The sequence below is a fragment of the Frieseomelitta varia genome, unplaced genomic scaffold (genome assembly GCF_011392965.1).
Source record: "Frieseomelitta varia isolate USP_RPSP 00005682 unplaced genomic scaffold, Fvar_1.2 scaffold_182, whole genome shotgun sequence".
Lineage (NCBI taxonomy): Eukaryota > Metazoa > Arthropoda > Insecta > Hymenoptera > Apidae > Frieseomelitta > Frieseomelitta varia.
The window spans coordinates 434,306-456,347 of NW_025109550.1; the positions used below are offsets into that span (position 1 = coordinate 434,306).

Consider the following 22,042-nt stretch of genomic DNA (forward strand, 5'->3'; position numbering starts at 1 on the left):
CTCATATAAAATTATTAAATTAAATTGAAAACCTACAGTTTCGTGGTAAAATTATTAAATTATTTCAGACCTGCAACTTGGTAGAAAATCATTATGAAAAAATGTCCAAAAATATTCTAATAAACCTCATTGCGTCGGATTTATTAACAGGAATACATGCTGCCAGACGTGATGAACAGGCGACAGCTGGTCTCACTTCACAAGAGAGCAAAGAAGGTTGGCTTCGATCTGAATCAGTACAACGCCCTGAAGGACCGTGCCTACGAATTGGAAACCACGCTGAAGATCATTCGCGGACCATTGTACGAACACAAGAACCGTATCGAACGACAGAAGAGGGAGAGGTCAAGTTCGAGTTCCTCAAGTTCAAGATCACCGAGTTCCTCACCTAGTCCTAGTCCTAGTCCGGAAAGGACTCTCCCTAAGAGAGGAATCTTTCCGCAGAAAGACACGTCGAAGAAACCGGTTCCTCCGACGGACAAAGAGACGAGAGATTATTGATCGAGCAAGCTTCAAAGGAGTGGGATCCCTTTGATGTATAAATGTTAACGTTGAAATCTCTTGGGGGGGAAAGAAGAAAATTGTACTCAGGGCGAGATCACCGAATGACGCGCTTGTAACATAAGAGAAGCAAATAACATAACGAGAGAAAGGGAAACGATTAAGTTTCTTGTCAGTGTGGAAAAAGCTTGCAGACGTTCGACGTTCTTCGGCGGAGTCTTCCAAGTCGTACGACGACCCTCCTAATCAACGAGTATGTGTATAATATATTTGCCCGACGCTCAATGTTGTTGACCGATGTGCATTTGGAAGACGTCGATGAAAGAAAATGTATATATCAAACAGTTTTCTACTAGTACGATTATCATTGACTAACAAAACTCGTTCGAAGAGACTCGACACGTTTCACAAGAAGAAACTGGTATGATAGATCGAGATGGAGGTTTCTTCGTGCAATGTTTTATGCCCGACTGTAGTGACTGCGGTGGAAAGAAATGTTTGTCTCATTTTCTCTCCTCGACTGTACAAAACCTTCGTGATAAGTATTTAATTTAAATGTAATTCGAAATTGGACTCTTAACGTTGAATTTACCATAGTTTGATGACAAAGAGGATCATTAAATTGAACATCCTACTTCTAAGGAATTATCCTGTATATACGTTGAATATTTTTAGTTATAATTCACTTACGATTGTTCGCGCAAATACTGTTTAAGAGAAACTCGACGATCAAGGCTCAAAGACTTTTAATTTAGAAACTGACTTTTCCGTCGCCGTGTAACGTTATTTTTTCTACAAGAGGATATATCGACAGCGATGTTGTCAATGTAAATATGTATTTCTCTCGTTCTTTTTTTTTTTTTTTTCTTTAACTTGTACTTTGATCAACGAATGAAATTTTATTGCAATGGACGTGGTACAGCGTACTTAAACTTCGTTTCGATTGACGTTTTTCACTCACTGCTTGAAGAAAGAGACAATGTACTTATCTGATAGTATACTATTAATGGAATTGATCGTTTTCAATTCTGCTGTTTTATATTCTTTCTAATTGATATTAAGTATCGTTTCGTTCGGAAACGTAGAAAATTTCATTCTTATTCAAGGACTTCTTATCTAAATACTTCAATTCGCGCGTTGCTTGTGAAATTACGGATTTGACCGACTCGCTTCGTCGCCGTTCATAGTAGGATTTTAACATTCGACACTTACTTCGCTGAATCTTTTATTCTTACCAAAGTAATGGTAACACAATCAAAAGTTGAGGGTTTTTGCGCACCGGTACAAATACATCTTCGGCATGTCTGTAATATTATATAAAGCTAAAAAGATATTGTACGGTTAACACTGTTATTACTACCGTCACGCTTTAAAGTATCGTTCACGAAAGTATCTTATATAGGATTAACATAAATTACTATTTCTAGGAAACTGTTTAAAAAACTTTCTCTCGCTTTCCTAAAAGAAAAAAGAATCCCTTATCCGTCCGCTCAAATAGCTCACCAGTGCGTATTCAATGACAATTGCGCCGGTACATTTCGTTTTGAAATTATCGTGTATGTTCTTACACGCACTAGTATTAAATATTTTTCATTTTTCAACAAAACCATCTCGAGTTGTAATTTCAAACTAGCGAAAGATTTTAAACAATTAAGAAACACGCGTTTCAAAATTCCGCGCTAGAAACTGTAACTACGGTGGTTCACGAAAATATTTTAACATTTTTTAGTTCTTGTTCATTCTCAAGCTGATTCTAAACGGTTAATTGTGATAGATGTAATTATAACAGCCGAGTCTCGTTAACATTGTTAACAAAAGTTCAAAGCGTTTCGTACTGATTGACGTGATTCGCAGAAGGTATTCCTGTCGAATTGTTGAGATACTTTCATGGACCACTGTATATTTTCATGTTCTACAATTGTTACGTTGCGACACTGCGTGTAACATAGATGTTTACTGTACACTTCTGCATGTATATCGGCGACTACCACTAATTAGCGGCGAACTGTAGAGAAAGCGCATTCAACAATATAGTATACTGATAGTCACTAGACCGCTAGCGAGTTAAAATAGTTTGTTATCGTACACGTGATTAAAACACGATATCAGAGCACTTCTTCCCGAGCACAGGAATTGAAAATCCTCGCTTCTGCGATTTTGTTTGAACTCAATTTAAACTTAGATTGCTCCCCCCTCGATCATTACTTTAAAGTTGTCCAGTGCCAACGTTCAAATCGTTATTTCTACCGTTCGCATCGAGGTGATTCAACAATTTTTGTAAATCGATTCGAGATCGAATAATCAGCAGACGATTACACAACAGGATGTCTCGACGTTCAAAGTATCGCGAGTGATAATTATAATTACAAGCGTCGCTTTTTTTCCTAAATCGTATTCCCCGAAAGGAAAAGAAATCTCTTCTTTCTGACATATTTTTTACGATCTTTAAGGAAGATTTCATATACAACTTTTTGTACATACGTAGAAGATACGGTACACGCAAATCTACGTATTATTTTGCGAACGTTCTTGTTGCGCCGTTTACTCCTTACTGAGCTTAATAAAAGAAATGCCTAACTCTTTGATGATCGATAAGAGAGAACGAAAAAAAATACAAAGCTGTACCTCTTCTGGATATTCGGTATAATACTCGCCACTTGAATATAAAATTATTGTACAATTGTTACTTGAAACACTCGTGCACGCCGATCGAAATTTTTCTTCTTCTGATACGAGAATTCATTTAAGAATCTCAACAATCATACGACTATGAACAAAAGTGTTCTTTCAATCGCGAATCGTCATTATTAATTGATAATGCTAATTACTAATGACGCTGTACACTGTAATTCTACATAGAGTATAAACTATCGACGTTTTTAAATCGACGATGCTAAATTTTTAATGATCTGAATTCCGGTCTCCGATCGTTTAACATCAGATTTTGTTAGAACTTTGGTTGCTTCTGACATGTCGCGTAATTACGATATATATATATATATATATATATCCCCTACGAATGCATAAGTATTTATACAACCTTGAGTTGTGCTGTGATTTACGTCCATGTACCTAGTTATACATAAAACAAGGATAACTGAGAATAAAGTAAAATGTTTGAAAAGTCTAATTTACAATTTCTTTTTAAACAGCCACAAGGAATCGTTACGTTCCCGAATCTCTCACAAATACAATTCTTGTATTTCTACATCATTAATATTTATAATGATTTCTACATATTAATATTTATAATATTCTACATCGTTAATTCAGCCAATTAAGCGTTACATTTACATTATTTTATATTAAAAAGTAAAGCAAATTTGCTGAAAATAACGACAGACAAAAGCTCATGATAACATCTCAAAAAGTTTTTAAAATATTTAAAAATAATCGCTCTTAGCGTGCAAGCTTCGATCTATTGCGAAGAATTCATAAGAATTTTTATTCGTGCATCTTATAGATCGAAAGAGATATAGGAAAGAAACCTAGGGTATAATAAGAATTATGCAATTGTAAAAGTTCGCAAACTGATTTTTTTAATTAGTTTTTTCCACAAATAAAGATTCGATCGATTTATGGACATTGAAATGCTAGCGCCGCGTAGCGGAGAAATGGTGTAACTAATCGCTATTGTTATCTTTGTCGTACTTTATTGCTCTCTTTGTCTGTCACATTGCATATATCTCTCTTTGTTGCACTCTTTATCTGTAGCACTACTCCGCGCAATTTGAAACAGTGCCACCTATATCCGCTCAACTTTCCGTCGCAAAGTGAGTTTTCAATAAAACATGCAGCGACACCTTTTTTGGAAAAAAATAAAAAACTCGGAAAAACCGAAGAAACGCGGGAAAAGAATTTTCTCCCTCTTCACAAATCAACAAGGGTATAAAACCTGGTTGCGAAGAGGAAAAAGGCCTACTATTTTCGTTACTTCCGCTTCGTCTACTACTACCGCTGGTAAGAAACACTCTGTACTAAAAATTTGTAAGCGTACATCTGTGATATTAGCTAGAGGAAATAAACCAAAGATTATATATATATACTGTAAAAAGATTATATTTATTTGTACGAGAACCTTCGACAGAATCCTGCCTTACCACTACAGTTCCTACATATCTACGGATGATTCTGCCATTTATCAATTTCAATTGAAACTAAAAGGAGATAATAATGAGAACATCTGATAGATGGCAGCACTACTTCTATCGTAAATGAACGCAACAAGGACAGATGCACATAGCGTAGTAGACAAAGAGGACAGTATTGCGCGACAAGGATAACAATAGCGATTAGTTCCACCGTTTCTCCGCTACGCGGCGCTAGCATTTCAATGTCTATAGTGATTATATTTATATTTATATCACAATACTATAAATAAATAATAACTCCGTAATTAATTTTAGTTGTTTATATAAAAATATCAATATCACAAAATATACAATTACTAATAATTTAATGAAGATTACATAATGAAAGTTAAATGACGAAATAACGAAATAACNNAACGAATGAAGAATTTCTACTATGGCTACAATATATATAAGTGTCAGTAAACATTTCTATGGTGATAATAAAATTAATAGCTATTTTTAAATATTCTATTGTTTATATTAAATACACATCTCAACGGAACATAGATGTCGTTGATCTAAATTCTTCGAAGTAGAGGTCGCTACATGTCCATAAATCGATCGAATCTTTATTTGCCGAAAAAATTAATTATAAAAATCCGTCTGCGAACTTTTACAATTGCATAATTCTTATTGCACCCTAAGCTTTCTTTCTACATCTCTTTCGATCTGCAGAATACACGAATAAAAATTCTTACCAATTCTTCGTAATAGATCAAAGCATCTCTCTCGCAACTTGTAACAAGTATTCAACTGGTACGTTATATACGTATACGATTCAAGCGTGATACATATATGATACACAGTGTAAGCACATATCGTAGGAAGTTGCGATATATTTTTACGTGTTTGTAGAAACGTCAAAAGCAATGGGACGAACTGTATACGCGGAGGAACGTCTTCACAATTATTTGACGTCACTGGCGAAACCAGATGAATATACGATAGGACTAATTGTGGGACAGGTTCGAGTTTTGTATGTTCCAATTTCATTCGTCACCTTTCCTTGTATTCATTCGTTCTAACATATGTAATTCTAAAACGCGCCTAGCGAAATTCATTTCAATGAATGAAAGTCATAAATTTCTAGTTAGATATCTCTGTCGTGATACATGCAATTTAATTTAATTTATACTCCTTTTGGAATTGTTGCGTTAGACGAAAGGTTAGGATGTTCTGATTGTCAATGTTTCAGCGATTTCACTGTGTCATCTAATTTAAATTGTATTGTAATTAACATTGCAGAGCGTCGGTCAAAGAGACTATATCGTGCATTTAGCGAAAACACCACCACCTCTTGGTAAAAATGTGGTGGAGGAGACATTGCTTAGCTCCACAACAGAAGCTGAACAAAATACTGCTGTCGAAAATCATATTAGAGCGGTGAAAGATATACCTGAAAGCTGGGTTGCAGATCACGCTAAACATGTTAATACCTCCATTCTACTTTAAATAATAAGTCAAAGAAACGTCATTAAAGTTTGCAGCTCCAAGTGACTATAGAGTTTTTAATGTTTTCAGGTCACTAGAATGTTGCCTGGCGGAATGCGTGTCCTTGGAACATTCATTGTTGGTCCGGAAGATATCACAAATAATAATAGCAATGTCCAAAAGTTGAGATCTGTTCTTGCAACGATGCAAAAGAATTTATCATGTAATAAATACTTATGTGGAGATAACAATGAAGAGCATCTTATTTTAAATTTAAATAGTGTTACACAAAAGTATAATACACTGTAACATACTCAACCTTAAATGTCTTTTATCTCTTGTTTGATTCTCTACGATTTTTCTAGATACACTTGTAAATCTGTAGAAATCCATACGAATGGAATATTAAAACCAGCAGACTGGAAATTTCAAGCTAAAGCAACCAAATGGCATCAACTAGAGGCGCTTGTAGACTTCGATCGTCTGTTTCTGATTGCTGCTAATAAAGATCCGGAAACTCTTAAAAAACAATTGCAAGATATTTTAAAGAGCGTATCGGATATTATTGAATCTTCCCTTATTGTTATTGAAGGAGAAGTTCGATCTCCGGACGATACGTTAGAATTAATTAGTAAAAGCAAGAAAGATGAAAAGAATTCTAAAAATAATGAAAAAAATAATAATGACCAGTCCATTCAAATTAACTTATATATTCCGTGTGTAAGTATTTGTTAAATTCTTTAAATTTATATTTGGTTAAATAACTCGGATTATTTTGTAAATTATTAGGAAGAGAAGAATATGAACTCGGATGTAAAAATAACACCGTGCAGTGCGTCCATACGTTTGGTTGGACAATTAGTAAGTAGAACTTTCCTTCATCAAAAAGCAAATGTTGAAGAAGCTAATATCGCAATAAAGCAAGACATAATAAGGTCATTAGCAAGTAGATTAGAAATGCATTGGGATAGTTTAATTGAAGAGGAAAATGGATCTCCAGAAGGTATTTATTTCAATATATAAAGAATTATTAAATTAAATTTCTAAAAAATTGTTTATCTTATTATTTTCTCTCAGAAAATATAACGTTACACGAACCTCCGAGAAGAGTATTAATAGCATTACCAGAAAGTAAGGTAACATTGTCAGACTATCTATTTCCTGGTGAAGGACCTCAAGAAGCTCTTTTATCATTGCAAGAACTACTAGACTTAGAGGTTCAGGAAAATAATGTTCAGAAAGACATTGAACTTGAAGCTGGTAAGTATTATACGTTTATAAAAAAAAAATTACATAAAATATTTGTATATATGTGCATTATCATAAATTTTTTTAAAACAGATCCTTCAGAATTTTATTCTCAAAATAAAATTGATGTAAAAACTACTGATCTTAATATAGATTCATCTGGAAATCATCAAACAAAAATATATATTGCAAGTTTCAGTATTGCAATTTTAATTGTGATTCTTGCTATTATAATACAAAAGCTTTATTAATATTTATATGTAAAAGAACGAATGTATATTTTATTATAACATGTAAAGTATAAAATCTGTACATTTTAACACAAGTCAGTATGATTTAGGAGCGCGCAGCGCATGAAAAATGACGATAATAATTGAAAACATTTGTTTTAACATGATGATGATATATTTATGTATACAGAGACTTCGACAGATCGCGATATTTGTAAATTATTGTGTAAAAGTATTAAATTATAAACCTATATTATAAATCATGTATAACGTTGAAGATATCCACGAAAAATAACATCGTATCAATAATTTTATTCCAATATTTTATGTCATAATTAAATATTTTTGTAAAAGTATACAATTGATGTAAGACAATTGAATAAAAATACTTTTTCCTATTTATTGTAATACTTAATTATTTCTACATTTCAAGAAGTTACGTGCATCATCATCATCATCTTGTATCTCTTAAAGAATTTTTGAAATAGGTTTAAATATGATATAACATATTAGTTTTAACTTATGGTATATTATCTTATCATGATAACATCTACACAATATATACATATAGTATTATACACGCAAAATATGTACAAAAAAATACTCTCAAAATCAATATAATGGCAATCCTTATAAGATAAAATGACAACTAGTAAAATCGTTTCTTTTTTCATTAATTCACCATATAAATAATGTTTATTTTATGATTATACCAAATTAAATAATGACATGCAATGTCGATGCATAAGTTATTTATAAACTAGGCAGTGATACTTCTATTTTGAAAATGCTTGATTCAATTCACATTGCCTTATAACAAATTGTTCAAATGCCTGCAAAACTATACTAACGTTTATGAAAATTCTTGTATATACAAAAGTCTCTTTACACTGTACATAGCAAATTGACTAAACAAGACAATACTTGTTTACCAATGTAGAAAAGTAAAATTAAATAATATTTAGCTAGTAGCAATTAGTAATAAAATAAAAAATTATAATTTTTCCAAATTTTCTTTTTCAGTAGTATCTTGTTTAAATACGTATAAACATTTTCTATTATAATTTGCATATACATTAACTACTACACTTTTTCTTCGTATTTTTAATTCGATATTTAATGAAAAATCTTTATTTGATATAGATATTATTGTTTAAAATATAGATATTATTCCAGTTAGAAGTGAAATCTGTTATTCTAATACATTGCATGATAAAAATAAGAAATTGGAGTTTATGTTAACATAAAAATATGTATATAAATTTATGTTAAAAGATGATTAAGTAATACATTTTCCTTAACCCACATATCATCTGTTTATATATAATAGTAAGAATATATGTCAAATCACCACATTTTTATAATCTGTTCTTTTATACATATATTATGTAATAGATAGAGAATATTTTCATTTATTAACTTTATATAATGAAAAAAGAAAGATGTGAATGGCTGGAATGGAATTAACAATGCTAAATGTAATGAACGAATAGTGCAGATCAAAAATAAAAATATGTTACACTGTCACACTCAACTTTTCATTAAATTAATTAAAATTTAACCAAATTATAACTAAACCTAGTAATAATTCCACTCTCTTACTCATGCACAAACTTTGTGCGCCTACATATCGTAAGTATACAATATTATTAAATTTTTATATAGGTATACAAAGAATACAATAAGAAAGAAAGAAATGGAATTCGACCTGCACTATTCTTTGGTAAGCGTAGAGGATTTTAAAAGCTATAATCTAACTAGATAAAAACTTAATCTATAATCTAAGATAAAATTTAACTAGATAAAATAGATTTAGTTTAGACTGCTCCCATTTTTATAAGTCCTGCTTGACTGCCTCTACCAACGCTTGCATCTTCCAGCGAATCTAAGTCTAAAGCAGACTCTATCATGGTAGTATCTTGTAACAATCTAAGTCTAGATGCAGACAAAGGTGTTGTTACAGTTACCGAAGGTATAGAGGACGTATCTAACGTGGATGAAACCACGACACTCTGACGGGAAGGCAACGGAGCAATTTCATCGATATCAATTGGAGCTATATTAAGTGATGCTAGTGGTACTTCATTGGTAACAAGTTGACTCACGCTGTTTGTGGTACTACCTAAAAACAAATGTCAATAACAATAAAATGTATTAAAAAATTTATATACATATATACAAGTCATAAATAATATATAAAAAATATTAGAGTTCCAATAATTGCCACTGAAGTCCAATAAGCCGTTATAAACGCTCATTAGCAACAAAAATTATATAATGTAGCTCATTGCAGAAGTGCAGTACTGACTGTGTAATTTTGTTGCATAAATAAATGAAATAAATAAAAACTAAATTGCAATAAAGAAAATATTCCAGGCAGTAAAGGTGACGTATTAATATTTTTTTGTGTATATAACTAAAACCAAAAATCATAGTAATAAACGACTTACATGATTATTGTTGTATACTATATAATTTTAACATTACACATATGAACATAAATCTATAAAATATCCCTTACATATGTGAAACTGTGTGCGTATTTTTTATTTATACATATATTTATATACATATTGTATTTTCACAATCCAATGCCCGTAATAAGAACTAATTAATTAGTCACAATCCATAAACCATATTGATGTAACATTTCGAAATTAGTCTCCAAAAATGTGGGACGTATACATTGTGTTTAAAGTGTTTATTAACATTAATAAATATCTGTTCATTTGTATTAAACATACACACAATGACAAGTGGAATAAAGCAAAATTAACTTACCAAACGGTATGCTCTGAGCCCTCGATAACAGGACGTAATTTTTAAACAACAAAGAAATATAATTTATTGAATTGTGTAAAAGTACGGCTAAATAGTAAAAAACTTAGTTACTTTATACACTTGATGATGGTTCAAATCTATATGTTCAAATTAATTTCTTTTTAATATTAAAGATTAACATTGCAAAATGAGTTTGAATTAAATATATCATATTTCAATTTGCTTATATTATACTACATAATGTAAAACTAAATAACTTTAATTATCTGCGTATTTTTAAAAAGTACAACATAATGAAGTATTAAAAATTATAATGAAACTAGTATTTCAGTCCCATTCTCAGTCAAGATATATAACATTATAACAAGAATATTAATTTCTTCTTTCTCTTTCATTAAAAAAAATATCTATATATTCAATACCAAATTGAATAGTCGAAAAATAAATAAATCTCTATTAATAACAATCAAATTCAACTTGAATGTTTTGTTTATAAAGATCTATATAAGTACTAAAACATGAACAATCATCGTAATAATGATTACTTTTGTTAATATTCATAATATCATTTTATATATTATTACTTTCACTAATATTTATATACACATTTATTAAATTTTATTTAAAATTTTGTTTATAAGCATCTGCTAATAGTAAAGGGATAGAACATTAAAACTTATATTACTATTTTGATTCTAACACTAAAAAAATTTTTTAACACACAAGTGTGTCATAGCCGTTAAATATTTTTCAATAAATGAAACAGTATCATTTCAAAATGTTAAAGAAAAAAATTATTTTTAATGAAAATTAAATATCATCATTATCGCTTATTGAGCTCATAATAAATCTCCGATTTAAAAGATCTTCTTCAGTATTATCATTTGGACATAAAGTATTGTCTGCATAAGAAAAAGCATTAGTTAAAGGTCCTGAACCAAATCTGTTAACTGCAAGTCCTATTGCATTTTGACCAATAATTGGCATTCCTTCTGTCCCTAATATACGTGACATTACAACAGTTGGCAAGAGATTCTTTGATATTGGATATTTTAAACCGTGAACAGTGCATCTCAGGTTATTATACTTAAGGGTATGTTGAGATTGAGAAATTCGTAATGGATCTTCAGAATAGCATTGTGGAAATTTTTGGAGATCAGTATAAACGGCTTTATCATCAATTTTATATCGTATAGGATCCTCGGAATATCTTTGTGGATATTTTTGAAGATCAATACCATATTTTTGATCGCCGACACACTGGTCGTATATTAAATTATTATCTGAGCATCTATGGTACTCTTCTCTACACCTATGAGAATATTTATGTAAATTTTCTTCACACCTACAAGGATATTTTTGAAAATCTGGATTTGCTATTTCTGTATCATACTTTACATGTTTCATAGGTTCCTGAAAACAATGTTGTCGCGCATATGCCTGAGCATAGATATCATTAATGTAGTGTCGTGGATATTTTGGAAGATCTTCGGGATAATGTGCGGTATGCCTTAAAAGGCTTAACTCACCGTTTATTGATTCAATTTGTGGTGAATGTTGCCCAGAAACGAGATTATTCATGGAACCTGTGAGATCGGGACTGGGATTTGCTTGAACGGTTGTACCATTAGACTGCAATCATAAAAACAGAAAAAAAACTATATATAAATAATAACGTATATAGAATATAAGGAAATTGATTTCAATACCTGTGGTTGTACGATTTTCACTGTACCATACGTTTTATTATTAGTAATTACACTGTCACCACCAACTCTTTCTTGTTCTGCGCGATATTCAGGTGTTACTATACCTCTTCGATCTATAACAATCGATATCCAAAAATTAGAATATGAAAATAATTTAATTAAAATCAAGAAATTAAAAGAGTTACCGATTAAACTAGGTGGTGCTGGTCCACATAATACGTAGAAACAATTTCCACATATATTTCCTTGGCTATACAGATTAAAACTTTCTTGTCCTGTTTTAATAGAAAATGATCCCTTAATCTATAAAAATGATTTACATTATTTTAAAATTATGTAATGATTATTATTTAATAATTATAATAGGTATAGGTTAAAAATAATATTTACATCCTCGTTAGTTGTCTGATTGCTAGTAGTTAAATATGTATGAAAACCAGCAAGACCAAGAATACTCCAAACAGAAAAAAAGCATATAATTGCTACAACAACACTTCCAGGAGATATCTTTACTGCTTCTAAAAATGGCCTTTCATCTCTTGTAACTATAATTAAATAAATAAAAAATTTTAACATTTCTAATCTAATTATTTTACCATTCATTCTTTTAATTAATTTACTTACGCATTATTAAGTGTGTAACAGCGCATGCAAATATAAAAACGCAAAGAAATGCCAAGGACACAATAAAGGCATAAAAATATCTGTAATTTCTTCTGCCAACACAATTTCCCACCCATGGACAATGATGATCAAATCTCTCTAAAAATATATTATATACTTCTAGATTCATATAAAAGTAATTTTTACAAAATCAGTCGTAAAGAAACAAAAAATATACATACCTACACAATTATCACATAAGCTACAATGTGAAGCTCTTGGTGGTCTAAATATTTTACAAGTAAAACAGTATTTTAACTTCACTGGCTGTCCTTTGACTAATACCTCTTTTGTTCGAGGTGGGGGTCTATACATTTTAGAATTACCATTGTTTGGTACCTCTTTACCAATATGTAAAAAACAAAATTTTTTAATTAAAATAAAATCCATCAATAAAATTGAATATAATTTTTATAATATATTAAAACGTAAAATTAATAAGATTTATTTGTAGAAAGTATATTTGTATGTACCAATTTGTTTTTCAATATAAGCAGCTTCATCAAGCGTTGCTCTTGGAATAACTCCAGGATCACTGAAGCTTGTTCTGAACAAAGCAGACATTACAAAAATAAATAGCAGAGCACCAATAACTGGTATAGCTGGTGTTATATGAACTGCTAAAAATGGACAGCTAAAAAAAAAATACGTGAAACTATTAGAATTACATCTTATGTAGTTGTGTATATAATGATTTGTATAAAAACAGTCTTACTCGAAAGCAAAGAATAATCCACTTGTTCCAGCTATGAGGCACACAGTCACGTAAAATACTCCAGTTTGTGGTGCCATCATTACTCTACCATCACAACAAAATCGATTTCTGCCTGGGAAAAGTTCCCATTTTCGTGTTATGTGTGGCATTTTGTGAATGTAAGCAGATTGCTTTACACACTGCTTGTATATACAAATATGTAACACCCAATTTGTACGAGATAATTCGTTAGAGCTACATAGTGATTATTTAACGTCATCATATGAATGTTCAAGCAATCATATTTCATCTTGATTCTTTATCTACCCTCTGTCAATAAACTGCAACACATTTCGAGAATAACCACACTGATTCATACAGATTTTGTTTTACTTTATTCAACCTTTACAAAGATTATTTACAGATGTCTAAATTCGGAACACTAACTAGTGTGCGCTTTCACGTACATTGTTAGTTTATATAAATAAAAGATCAACCTACCGTACAAATTGCTCGTGTTGTTCAGTACTTCTATAGAACTGCGCTCAATGTCAACGTAACCTAATTGTTTCCATTGCAGAAAACACGATGACACTCATATTTTATGAAAATCGTCGTTTTAAACAGATTAAACGGGTTCGTTTACTTTCTTCCGCGTTCTATAAACAGCCATGAACTCACTTTCGAGACAGCATCGCTACTGTCTCACGGAGGCCACCGACTTCACCAGCTAAAGGATCATAGCCAAAGAAAATTCAGAAACGAAAATTCACTTGTAGGTCACACTTCGGCACGTGACATACAAATAACATTTACGCACCCTTGATAGAGTCTCTAATGCCGCGACATGCATTACGTTTTGAAAAGCCGTTGCATAGTTTTAGTCAAGCGACCTTATCTCGATGACAATAACGTATATATTTACGGGAAAGAATTGTTGGCCATCGTGTTTGCTCGAGATTACCTGTGCTTCCCTCTAACGGAGTATGCAGAAACGCCACGTGATCTTATTGCCACGTGACCTAGCCCAGAAACCGATTTCGATTTCAAGTGCGATACATTCAGCGAAAAATCGATAATAAAAGAAGACTTGTGACTTTAAACGCACGAGAATGCGTAAAAATCGCATTGAATCGCGTCTTCAGATACTCCACTTATGTCTGTTACTGTTAGTAATATTCATTTGTACAACGAAGCAGAATTTCCAAAAAAATATGAAAAGATAAATTCTTAATTGTCTAACCAGTATAAACTTTTTAATTAATTTAGATTGAAACACACTGAAGGAATGACAGTGATCACGCAGATTGATTATGCACATAGGGAATCGCAGTTCAAACCATAGGATTGATTATTTAATGGCAGGAGGGTGTGCAACTTATCGCTTCTATATTGCAAAATGGGTCGTCGACGCAATGCAGTACATCGTCACATATACACGTGCGCACATTCAAACAAAATCTTGAAAATCGAAGAATCTCACTATGAACGCCATCTTCAGGTATGTTTAGGAACAAATTATCGGCGATCCTAAAATTTTACTGCACAAATTAACCCTATAATATTGCCTCATAAAGATCTATAGATCAAGTATTTCAAATTAATGAACTATATTACAAGGAGATTTGAAGAAACATCGTGATATTTTATTCGATGTTTATACTGCTATAATATTGAATAACAACGTATATTCTTAAGAGAAAAAAAGCGATCGTTAAACGATATAATAACATAGCGTACAATAGGTAAGCTAACGTATTAATAACGTATATCTCTTTTACTATCTCTTTTGAATTTAAGTTCAGCCACCTGAATTTAAGTTTTTTTGTAGAAAAAAAAATGTCACCTGTCTCGACAAATAATGACGTACTTTTAAATTAAACAAATCGAGCCACAAACAAAGATTGCGCCGATTACATTTGACCGAACCCTAGACTGCCGATGCCACGTCGTAAAACCATTACGCAAATTTGAAAAAATCAATATACACAACGCATCGCTAAAGACGACAAGAGACTCTTTAATCTTGTATGTTTTAACGTGATCGGTACGCTCCGATTTGTAACGAGCGTCAAATATACTAACACATTATTGATCGGCTACGAGTTAACTCGTAGTTAACTGTTTTTAACAATTAGCAAATGTTCAAAAATTGCCGATCAAGAGTGCATTAGCCGAACAACGTGAAAAGATCGTGTGGCAAGAAGCGAGCTAAGGGAGAGAGGCTAAGGGATATCAACAGGCAACAGAATCAACATTGAGGCATCGTGGATAACGCAGGCCAAGGGATATCGTGGTGTCCGGCGTCGCTGACGAAAAGGATCGTGAAGGGTCGCATTTAGTCGCGTCTATACGGCTTAAGGTAGTAGCTGGCGAGGTGGTTTCAGGGTGGGAGGTTGAACAGAGGACGGGATGTAGAGCAGGGTGTGGGGAAAGGGGCCGGGTGCGGCGGGGTGCACGGGTATGAATCGTGGAGCGGGCGGATGGACGGACGGACGCAAACGCTGAAATCAGCTCGGGCGATCGATGCGATAAATGGATGCGTGCGATTGGTAGCCGGGAAAATCGATGATGAACAGGGGGGCACCCTACCTAGCCGCGAAAGCGAGCACGGCTGCACCGCCGGAGAGGATGGAGCAAAGACCGAAATATCGATTTTTAGGTCCCTACGCGGCGGTTCGATGCTCATATCTGCCCCGTGTCCCGTATCCGCGCGAAGCGCCTTTCAAAACACCAACGACGCGTGCGAGACACACTGTGTGGTGCCGCAGATCTTGAAGATTATCGTGTTACAATTAAAAATAAGAGAAACAGGAGAGAAGTGAAGCCGGGTGACGCGTAGCGAAGTTCTGGCCAATGTCGTCAGGTAACCACGTTGACAAACGTAACGACGCGCTGGTGAAACGCTTTGCAGCTGAGATTTTTGTTCTCTGTGCTTCGACGTTCGTGCGACGAGCGGCAATATCATGCAACCGTTTACGCGCTGAGCAATCAGTGATCCTCGCTACGGAAAACGATCTAAAATCATTGATTTCGAGTCGACGACGTTTTGTCCCGCGTAACAGGATTCCTTTTTTCCAAAAGGCATTGTGTACAACGTGCACGATCGTTGAACGTTAACGAGGATTCAGAGGGTGTGAATGTGGGGTGCTGAAGAGAGTGCGTAATTATTTCATTACCATTCCGGTATTTCGTTCGAAATTCGTTTAACATTGCATAGAAATCGAGCCAACATCTGTATCATAACACTTTCTTCGTGATGTTTCTCCCTGTGATTTTAGGAACGGAAACAAATATATTGGGAAACGTTCGACGTCGCGAGATCCGAGTTCGATCAAAAGAAAAGAAATTCGCAGACAAAGTGTCTTCGACATTTATTGTGCACTGCTCTGATATTCAAATAGAATGTTAGTAATAAAATAATCGTGGACAATTATTGCGAAATAACGATTATTTGTTTACTATACGAAGGAAAGTATGCAAATATTAGAGAAAGAAACAGTAATGATATTTTTGCAAAATTATTGACATCGTTAAATCTTAATGAAACAAATTATTATTTTCTTGAAATTCTTCTATCAATTTTTTATTGCATATTATTTTACAAAATTCTCTCGTGTACGTACGATACAAAAATTGCACTAATATAAATGAAACGCGGTTGGCGCAACAGGCTTAATAAATACAACAATAAAATATATATATTATTAGGCATTGTCCACTATAAAGTCCGTAACGAAATGCTTTTTTTCCTGTTTGTCAACGATATAGAAAAGATGGCCATCGCCGCTTCGGAGAATTATCAACTTAAATGGCACAGCTATGGCGCGCATCTGCACAGCTCTGTCGCGACGTTACTCCATTCAGAATCCTTCGCAGATGTTTTGTTAGCAACATCCTGCGGCCGGCACGTGGCGGCTCATCGATTTGTCCTTGCCGCTTGTTCATCGTATCTCAGTCATATTTTTCAAACATGCCACTTTGGTGCAAATACAAACGCTCCAATAATCGTGGTTCGTATATCTTTCCTCGTTCCATTATTGGTCTTTTAACGGATAAATCGTACGAGACAAATCAATAGTGTAATATTATACTACAGGTATTACCAACAGAAATTGGATATCGCACATTAAAAATTCTAATTCAATACATGTACAGCGGCGAAGCCACGGTGACAAATGATCAATTAGAAGGTGTTTTAAAAGCGGGTGATATACTGCGCGTACGAGGTTTATGGAGATCTAATACCGGAAGTAAAAAGGAGAATATACAGTCGAATAATCAGAAGGTGGAGCGAGATAAGCGGGAACAGCCACCTTTAACCGGTCAAATTCAAAAAATCAAACTGGTTCAACCAAGTACGGAGAAAATCGTCGAGAATACGCAACAGACCACACCGATGCAAAATAACGTTCAACCTCAGAAACCTACCTCAGAGAGAAAGAGTATTGAAAAAATTGAGGAGAAGATTAGCGAACCAGAGTCTAAGAAAGTTTTGGAGGAAAATAAAAATAACGAACAGAACAAGAATAAGGAAAATGTGGAAACCAATGGAAAAAAAAGAAAAACTACTAACAGTGATGTGGAGTCTAATAAGTCTAAAAGCGAAGATGGTGAAAACGTAAGATGATCTTATATGATAGAATTTATCAAATAGAATAAAATATTCTCATTTTGTCCCACGTTTCAGACCGAATTGAACCTGGAACTTTTAGTAAAAGACGAACCAATTTGGGAGGAAACTATTGATCCATCGGAGTCATTAACGATAGACCACGAGATCGATATAAAACCAGTACGTAGTATTTGTACGTACGAGACAAAAACATTGTCTCAAATAAATGATGTATGTAAGAAATTCTTTTTAATACCATATCATATTATTCATTGCAGGAAATCGTACATAGCGCAGATGAGGAGGAAGAATATAGCCCGTTAACGTGCGACATGTGCAGTCAAACATTTAATCGGCCATCAGACTGGGTGAGACACATTGAATTTACACATGCTGATATGACTGAAAATCGAAGAAAAAAGAGGAAGGTAAGAACATAAATATTACTTAATATTTTTTGGATGTTAAATGAGATCATCATTATGTGCATGTTTTTCACATCACAGGGTGATGTGGATGATGACAGCAAGGATTTTCCTCCTTTAAAATGTGATCTTTGTGGTAATATGTATTCAACGCCGCAAGAATGGGTACGCCATATACAAACGGAACACACAGAAGAACAATTAGCTCTGATGAACAACTCCGCACCTCCTAAACCAAAAAGGGTTCACAGTCATCAAAAATTATGCAACATTTGTCAAAAAGAATTTCCAAGTCATGCATCGATGGTAATTCACCAAAGAACGCATACAGGGGAAAAGCCTTTTCTTTGTTCCTATTGTAAAAAAGGCTTTAACGTAAAAAGTAATTTACTAAGGCATTTAAGGACATTGCATGACAAATATGTACATCCCAGCCTATATGGGAGTAATGGCAACGCGAATGCTTAAGCCCATATATAATTTTTCAATTGTACATGTTCTTTTTCTTGTTAATACTTCATTTACAGGGTAAATGTCACGCGACATCATCTTATACTTTTTAAAATTATATTTATAGACTGAAGGAACAGTATATGCATTGATAATCCCATATAAACAAGTCAAATTGGTCCAAATAATTAAATATTATTGATGCACGTGACATCTTCTTTGAAAATGAGTAGGTATTAACAGCTTGATTAGTTTTATTTCACCTTAAATGGATAACTTCGGTATTCTTTTTTCGTAATTAATGTGAATACATATTTTCCATCAATTTTATTATGTATAAAAATAATCGTTTTAATTTTAAATGTGAAACTATTATGTTAAAAACACAAAAGCAATACCAGGGCTTTAAAACCAAAGAGGCTGATTACTATTGCCAAAGTGTCTCGTTTCGTTGCTATTTAAATTCGTTTTTTGAATATAAAACAAGATATGAAAAATATTTATTTTGATTACAAATTTCATTTAAACGTGTAAGATTAAGGATTAACGATATACAGGTCTTCGCAGTATGTGCGTGTAAAATAATTCATAGTATAAATCACATCTATTGATTAATATATAATTATTTAGTAACTATATAAAATCCAAATTATGTAAGATTTAACTGTATACTTCTAGGCTATTCCATCCACGGTAGCCCACTTATTCCCTCAGCTCGTAAACTAATTATGTATTTTTATATTAAACTAGCTTATACACAAAAAGTATAAGAAATAAGATAATTAAAAATAAGGAAAAATTTGAATTTCAATTAGGCTAGGGTATAAGGAATAACACATAATTCAAAATTTATCAAATGTTTTGGAAATATATTGAGTTCTTCTTACATATAAAAAATGCAACATTATCAAAATATTGTCACAGTTTATGAGACGGTAACAATATGAATCTTATAAGATTGACACCACATTACCATGTTAATCATGATCGTGTCACTCTATTATGAATCTTAGTGTCAATTCTACGTTGCGCTAACACTGTGACGAGCCAAATGACTTTTAAATGTAAAATTTAAATATACGACCTTCAAAGTATTTTTAATTATCCTTAATCGTTCCTCAATAATGAATATCAAAATATACCTTTTTTTATCTAAGTAATACGATTATTTTGTTTTTAGTAAAATCTTGAAAATACTTAATCTTTGATAATATGATAAATACAAAACTAAAAAAATCGAAACACATGAAGTTAAAGTAATGCTACAATACATTCTATTGATGTTATGGTTTATATACTAAAAGAGACATTTAAGAATCTGAAAGTGTTCAAAAATTTAATTTTCTTCGTCATCGTCAATTTTTGGTGCCAAATAATATCTAATATGCCCAATGTCTCCAATTTTGTATTCACATACTAAGGGCACATCATTAGACATTGATAGTTGTACTTGTGCACACAGGGGCCCAGCCTTTATAAAACAATTAAGATAACGACATGAAAATGTTAGTTTTACTGGTTCTTGCATATTAACAACCACTGCTTCTTCTTCATTATCTGCATCTGCTGTTTGTGCTAATTTAACAGTGGCTGGAAAAAAATAATTTACATGAGTGCAACTGTAATTTATAACAATTAATTGTATAGATATATTTTTACATTTTGCAATACACATTTTTCATAATTCATTTGTATTTTAATGAATTTTATTACAGGAAGAAATATTTCCTTTAAGTATAAATATAAACAAACATATACATAAACGCATATATGACCTACTCTTCATAACAATGAAGGTCAAACAAATGAATATTTTTCAGAACATTTTAGAACATAATCTCGGGCAGTTACTGTGTAGTTCCTGTGTTTCAACAGTGTATGAACTACAAGATGTTACGGGCTCACAGCAAATATTATTTAATTAATGTAAGTATTATATAATTAAAATAATTAAACTAATACAGTCCTTTCTGTTATTCTCTCTTATTGCATAATACAATTTACTGTACCTTGTCCATAATCTCCAGTAGCACTAAACTTTATGCCTTCTTTAGAACATGCAAATGTTATTGATTCTCCAAATTGGCTTAAATCTCTACAAATACGTGAAAATTCTTGAGATGGCATTTTTACAACACACGAATATGAGGTCTCCTATAACAATTAATAAATTCTATAATTATATTCTTTTAAAAATAAGTTCTATATAATAATGTATTACAATATTATTATATTACTAATACTAATAAATTCTGTAATTACATTCTCTATAAAATGAGTCCTATATATAATAATAACGTATATAGAATCTTACAGGAATACCAAGATGTTCTTGGTCCATATTTATAAGTTTCATTTCATATTCTGCAAGTTTCTCTTTATTTGGTGATTCAAATATAAACGTAATATTTTCTGGATTATCTACTGCTCGCAATGTTACTGTGTCTTCTGAACCAGCACATCGTAGAATTTTGGACATGCTAAAAAACAGTTTGTTAATTTTCATTATTTAAAATTAATATAACTTTATTTTGTTATGTAAACTTAAAAACATGAAACACTTTGTTCTTATCAAAAGGTAGAATTTTAAACAAATATTTCTTTTGTTTAAAAGGATCTATTCTTTATTCTACTACAAAAAAAGAAAACATAACCTTCATAAATTTTACATTGAAATTATCTTACCACGCAATGCTCATGCCCATTGATAAATTTCTATCGCATCTATATTTATCAAAACCGTCACTTCTAAGATTAAGAGAAACTAAAGAAACATGAGCATTGTCCATAGCTTGTACTTGGATACCCGAATCAGAACATTCGAAGGTGGCTTCAGTTAAAAGATCTTTTATTGCATCTAACACTTTCTTCAAAATTGCACTCTGTACTAAACGTGCTTCAAACATTTTTACTAATTTTTCTCAATTTCTGGCTCACACAATTGACGAGTGTACCGACAATTAAAAGTGGCACTACACTGGTAACGATACCCGCGCTTTCTTACCGCCGAATGACCAGGAAGTAGATGGCACTTCATTCCGGAAATTACATTTACTTTCCAAATTTTGATTTTCCTACAAAGTATACTTTTACACTTCATTCACTTAATTTAATTTCAATCTAATAAAACACTACCAATATAATATGAATTGTAATTTATTT

At 32.4% G+C, this 22,042-nt stretch overlaps 5 protein-coding genes across 13 annotated transcripts in view; 3 read left to right on the forward strand and 2 right to left on the reverse strand.

The window, feature by feature from the left end:
- LOC122538913 (calcium uniporter protein, mitochondrial) overlaps positions 1–3,389 on the forward strand; it is a 72,673-nt gene extending 69,284 nt beyond the window's left edge. The window contains exon 9 of the mRNA XM_043673408.1: positions 151–3,389. Within this exon, the coding sequence (XP_043529343.1) occupies positions 151–501 (351 nt within the window). The 3' untranslated portion in view covers positions 502–3,389. The remainder of the gene's footprint in view (positions 1–150) is intronic.
- A 1,796-nt stretch (positions 3,390–5,185) lies between these two features.
- Positions 5,186–7,941, forward strand: LOC122538842 (protein odr-4 homolog). 3 transcript variants are annotated; one of them, XM_043673291.1, is made up of 9 exons: positions 5,186–5,390; positions 5,490–5,610; positions 5,793–5,799; positions 5,880–6,062; positions 6,156–6,358; positions 6,431–6,785; positions 6,855–7,068; positions 7,143–7,325; positions 7,407–7,941. In XM_043673291.1, the coding sequence occupies exons 2-9, from the start codon at positions 5,504–5,506 to the stop codon at positions 7,562–7,564; spliced, it is 1,410 nt and encodes a 469-aa protein (XP_043529226.1). In that variant the 5' UTR covers positions 5,186–5,390; positions 5,490–5,503; the 3' UTR covers positions 7,565–7,941. The 3 variants fall into 3 exon arrangements, with proteins under 3 accessions (XP_043529226.1, XP_043529228.1, XP_043529227.1); XM_043673293.1 differs by lacking the exon at positions 5,793–5,799 and having other exon boundaries at positions 5,188–5,390; positions 5,490–5,599; XM_043673292.1 differs by lacking the exons at positions 5,186–5,390; positions 5,793–5,799 and having other exon boundaries at positions 5,403–5,599.
- A 949-nt stretch (positions 7,942–8,890) lies between these two features.
- LOC122538840 (palmitoyltransferase app) lies at positions 8,891–14,376 on the reverse strand. Of its 4 annotated transcripts, none has more exons than XM_043673284.1 (10): positions 13,892–14,368; positions 13,412–13,731; positions 13,170–13,330; positions 12,879–13,037; positions 12,658–12,795; positions 12,424–12,578; positions 12,219–12,336; positions 12,034–12,146; positions 11,854–11,956; positions 8,891–9,665 (listed from the first exon to the last, which is right to left on the reverse strand). In XM_043673284.1, the coding sequence occupies exons 2-10, from the start codon at positions 13,558–13,560 to the stop codon at positions 9,361–9,363; spliced, it is 1,401 nt and encodes a 466-aa protein (XP_043529219.1). In that variant the 5' UTR covers positions 13,561–13,731; positions 13,892–14,368; the 3' UTR covers positions 8,891–9,360. The 4 variants fall into 4 exon arrangements, with proteins under 4 accessions (XP_043529219.1, XP_043529220.1, XP_043529217.1 ...); XM_043673282.1 differs by lacking the exon at positions 8,891–9,665 and having other exon boundaries at positions 10,936–11,956; positions 13,892–14,120; positions 14,211–14,376; XM_043673283.1 differs by lacking the exon at positions 8,891–9,665 and having other exon boundaries at positions 10,936–11,956; positions 13,892–14,120; positions 14,207–14,376.
- Positions 14,377–14,797: 421 nt separating this feature from the next.
- On the forward strand, positions 14,798–19,974 carry LOC122538841 (zinc finger protein 623). 4 transcript variants are annotated; one of them, XM_043673290.1, is made up of 6 exons: positions 14,798–14,891; positions 17,162–17,403; positions 17,490–18,011; positions 18,081–18,185; positions 18,284–18,433; positions 18,512–19,974. In XM_043673290.1, the coding sequence occupies exons 2-6, from the start codon at positions 17,167–17,169 to the stop codon at positions 18,896–18,898; spliced, it is 1,401 nt and encodes a 466-aa protein (XP_043529225.1). In that variant the 5' UTR covers positions 14,798–14,891; positions 17,162–17,166; the 3' UTR covers positions 18,899–19,974. The 4 variants fall into 4 exon arrangements, with proteins under 4 accessions (XP_043529225.1, XP_043529224.1, XP_043529222.1 ...); XM_043673289.1 differs by lacking the exon at positions 14,798–14,891 and adding an exon at positions 15,246–15,752; XM_043673287.1 differs by lacking the exon at positions 14,798–14,891 and adding an exon at positions 16,056–16,256.
- On the reverse strand, positions 19,722–21,901 carry LOC122538843 (proliferating cell nuclear antigen). Its single transcript, XM_043673294.1, has 4 exons — positions 21,566–21,901; positions 21,195–21,360; positions 20,890–21,034; positions 19,722–20,470 (listed from the first exon to the last, which is right to left on the reverse strand). Exons 1-4 carry the CDS (start codon positions 21,784–21,786, stop codon positions 20,217–20,219), a joined length of 786 nt encoding a protein of 261 aa, XP_043529229.1. The 5' UTR covers positions 21,787–21,901; the 3' UTR covers positions 19,722–20,216.
- Between the last annotated feature and the right edge of the window lie 141 nt (positions 21,902–22,042).

Bases quoted from the DNA above. Each gene is read 5' to 3' on its own strand.
- LOC122538842 (XM_043673291.1), top strand. From the start codon at position 5,504: ATGGGACGAACTGTATACGCGGAGGAACGTCTTCACAATTATTTGACG. The intron at 6,063-6,155 runs GTTAATACCTCC...TAATGTTTTCAG, and splicing joins TTGCAGATCACGCTAAACAT to GTCACTAGAATGTTGCCTGG. The intron at 7,069-7,142 runs GTATTTATTTCA...ATTTTCTCTCAG, and splicing joins GGAAAATGGATCTCCAGAAG to AAAATATAACGTTACACGAA.
- LOC122538840 (XM_043673285.1), bottom strand. From the start codon at position 13,560: ATGCCACACATAACACGAAAATGGGAACTTTTCCCAGGCAGAAATCGA. The intron at 13,038-13,169 runs GTACATACAAAT...ATATTGGTAAAG, and splicing joins TTATATTGAAAAACAAATTG to AGGTACCAAACAATGGTAAT. The intron at 12,337-12,423 runs GTAAATATTATT...TCATTTTTATAG, and splicing joins ATCAGACAACTAACGAGGAT to ATTAAGGGATCATTTTCTAT.
- LOC122538841 (XM_043673286.1), top strand. The intron at 18,012-18,080 runs GTAAGATGATCT...CCCACGTTTCAG, and splicing joins AAAGCGAAGATGGTGAAAAC to ACCGAATTGAACCTGGAACT. The intron at 18,186-18,283 runs GTACGTAGTATT...TATTCATTGCAG, and splicing joins ACGAGATCGATATAAAACCA to GAAATCGTACATAGCGCAGA.
- LOC122538843 (XM_043673294.1), bottom strand. From the start codon at position 21,786: ATGTTTGAAGCACGTTTAGTACAGAGTGCAATTTTGAAGAAAGTGTTA. The intron at 21,035-21,194 runs GTAAGATTCTAT...TAATTGTTATAG, and splicing joins AAGAACATCTTGGTATTCCT to GAGACCTCATATTCGTGTGT. The intron at 20,471-20,889 runs GTACAGTAAATT...ATTTTTTTCCAG, and splicing joins TACTGGAGATTATGGACAAG to CCACTGTTAAATTAGCACAA.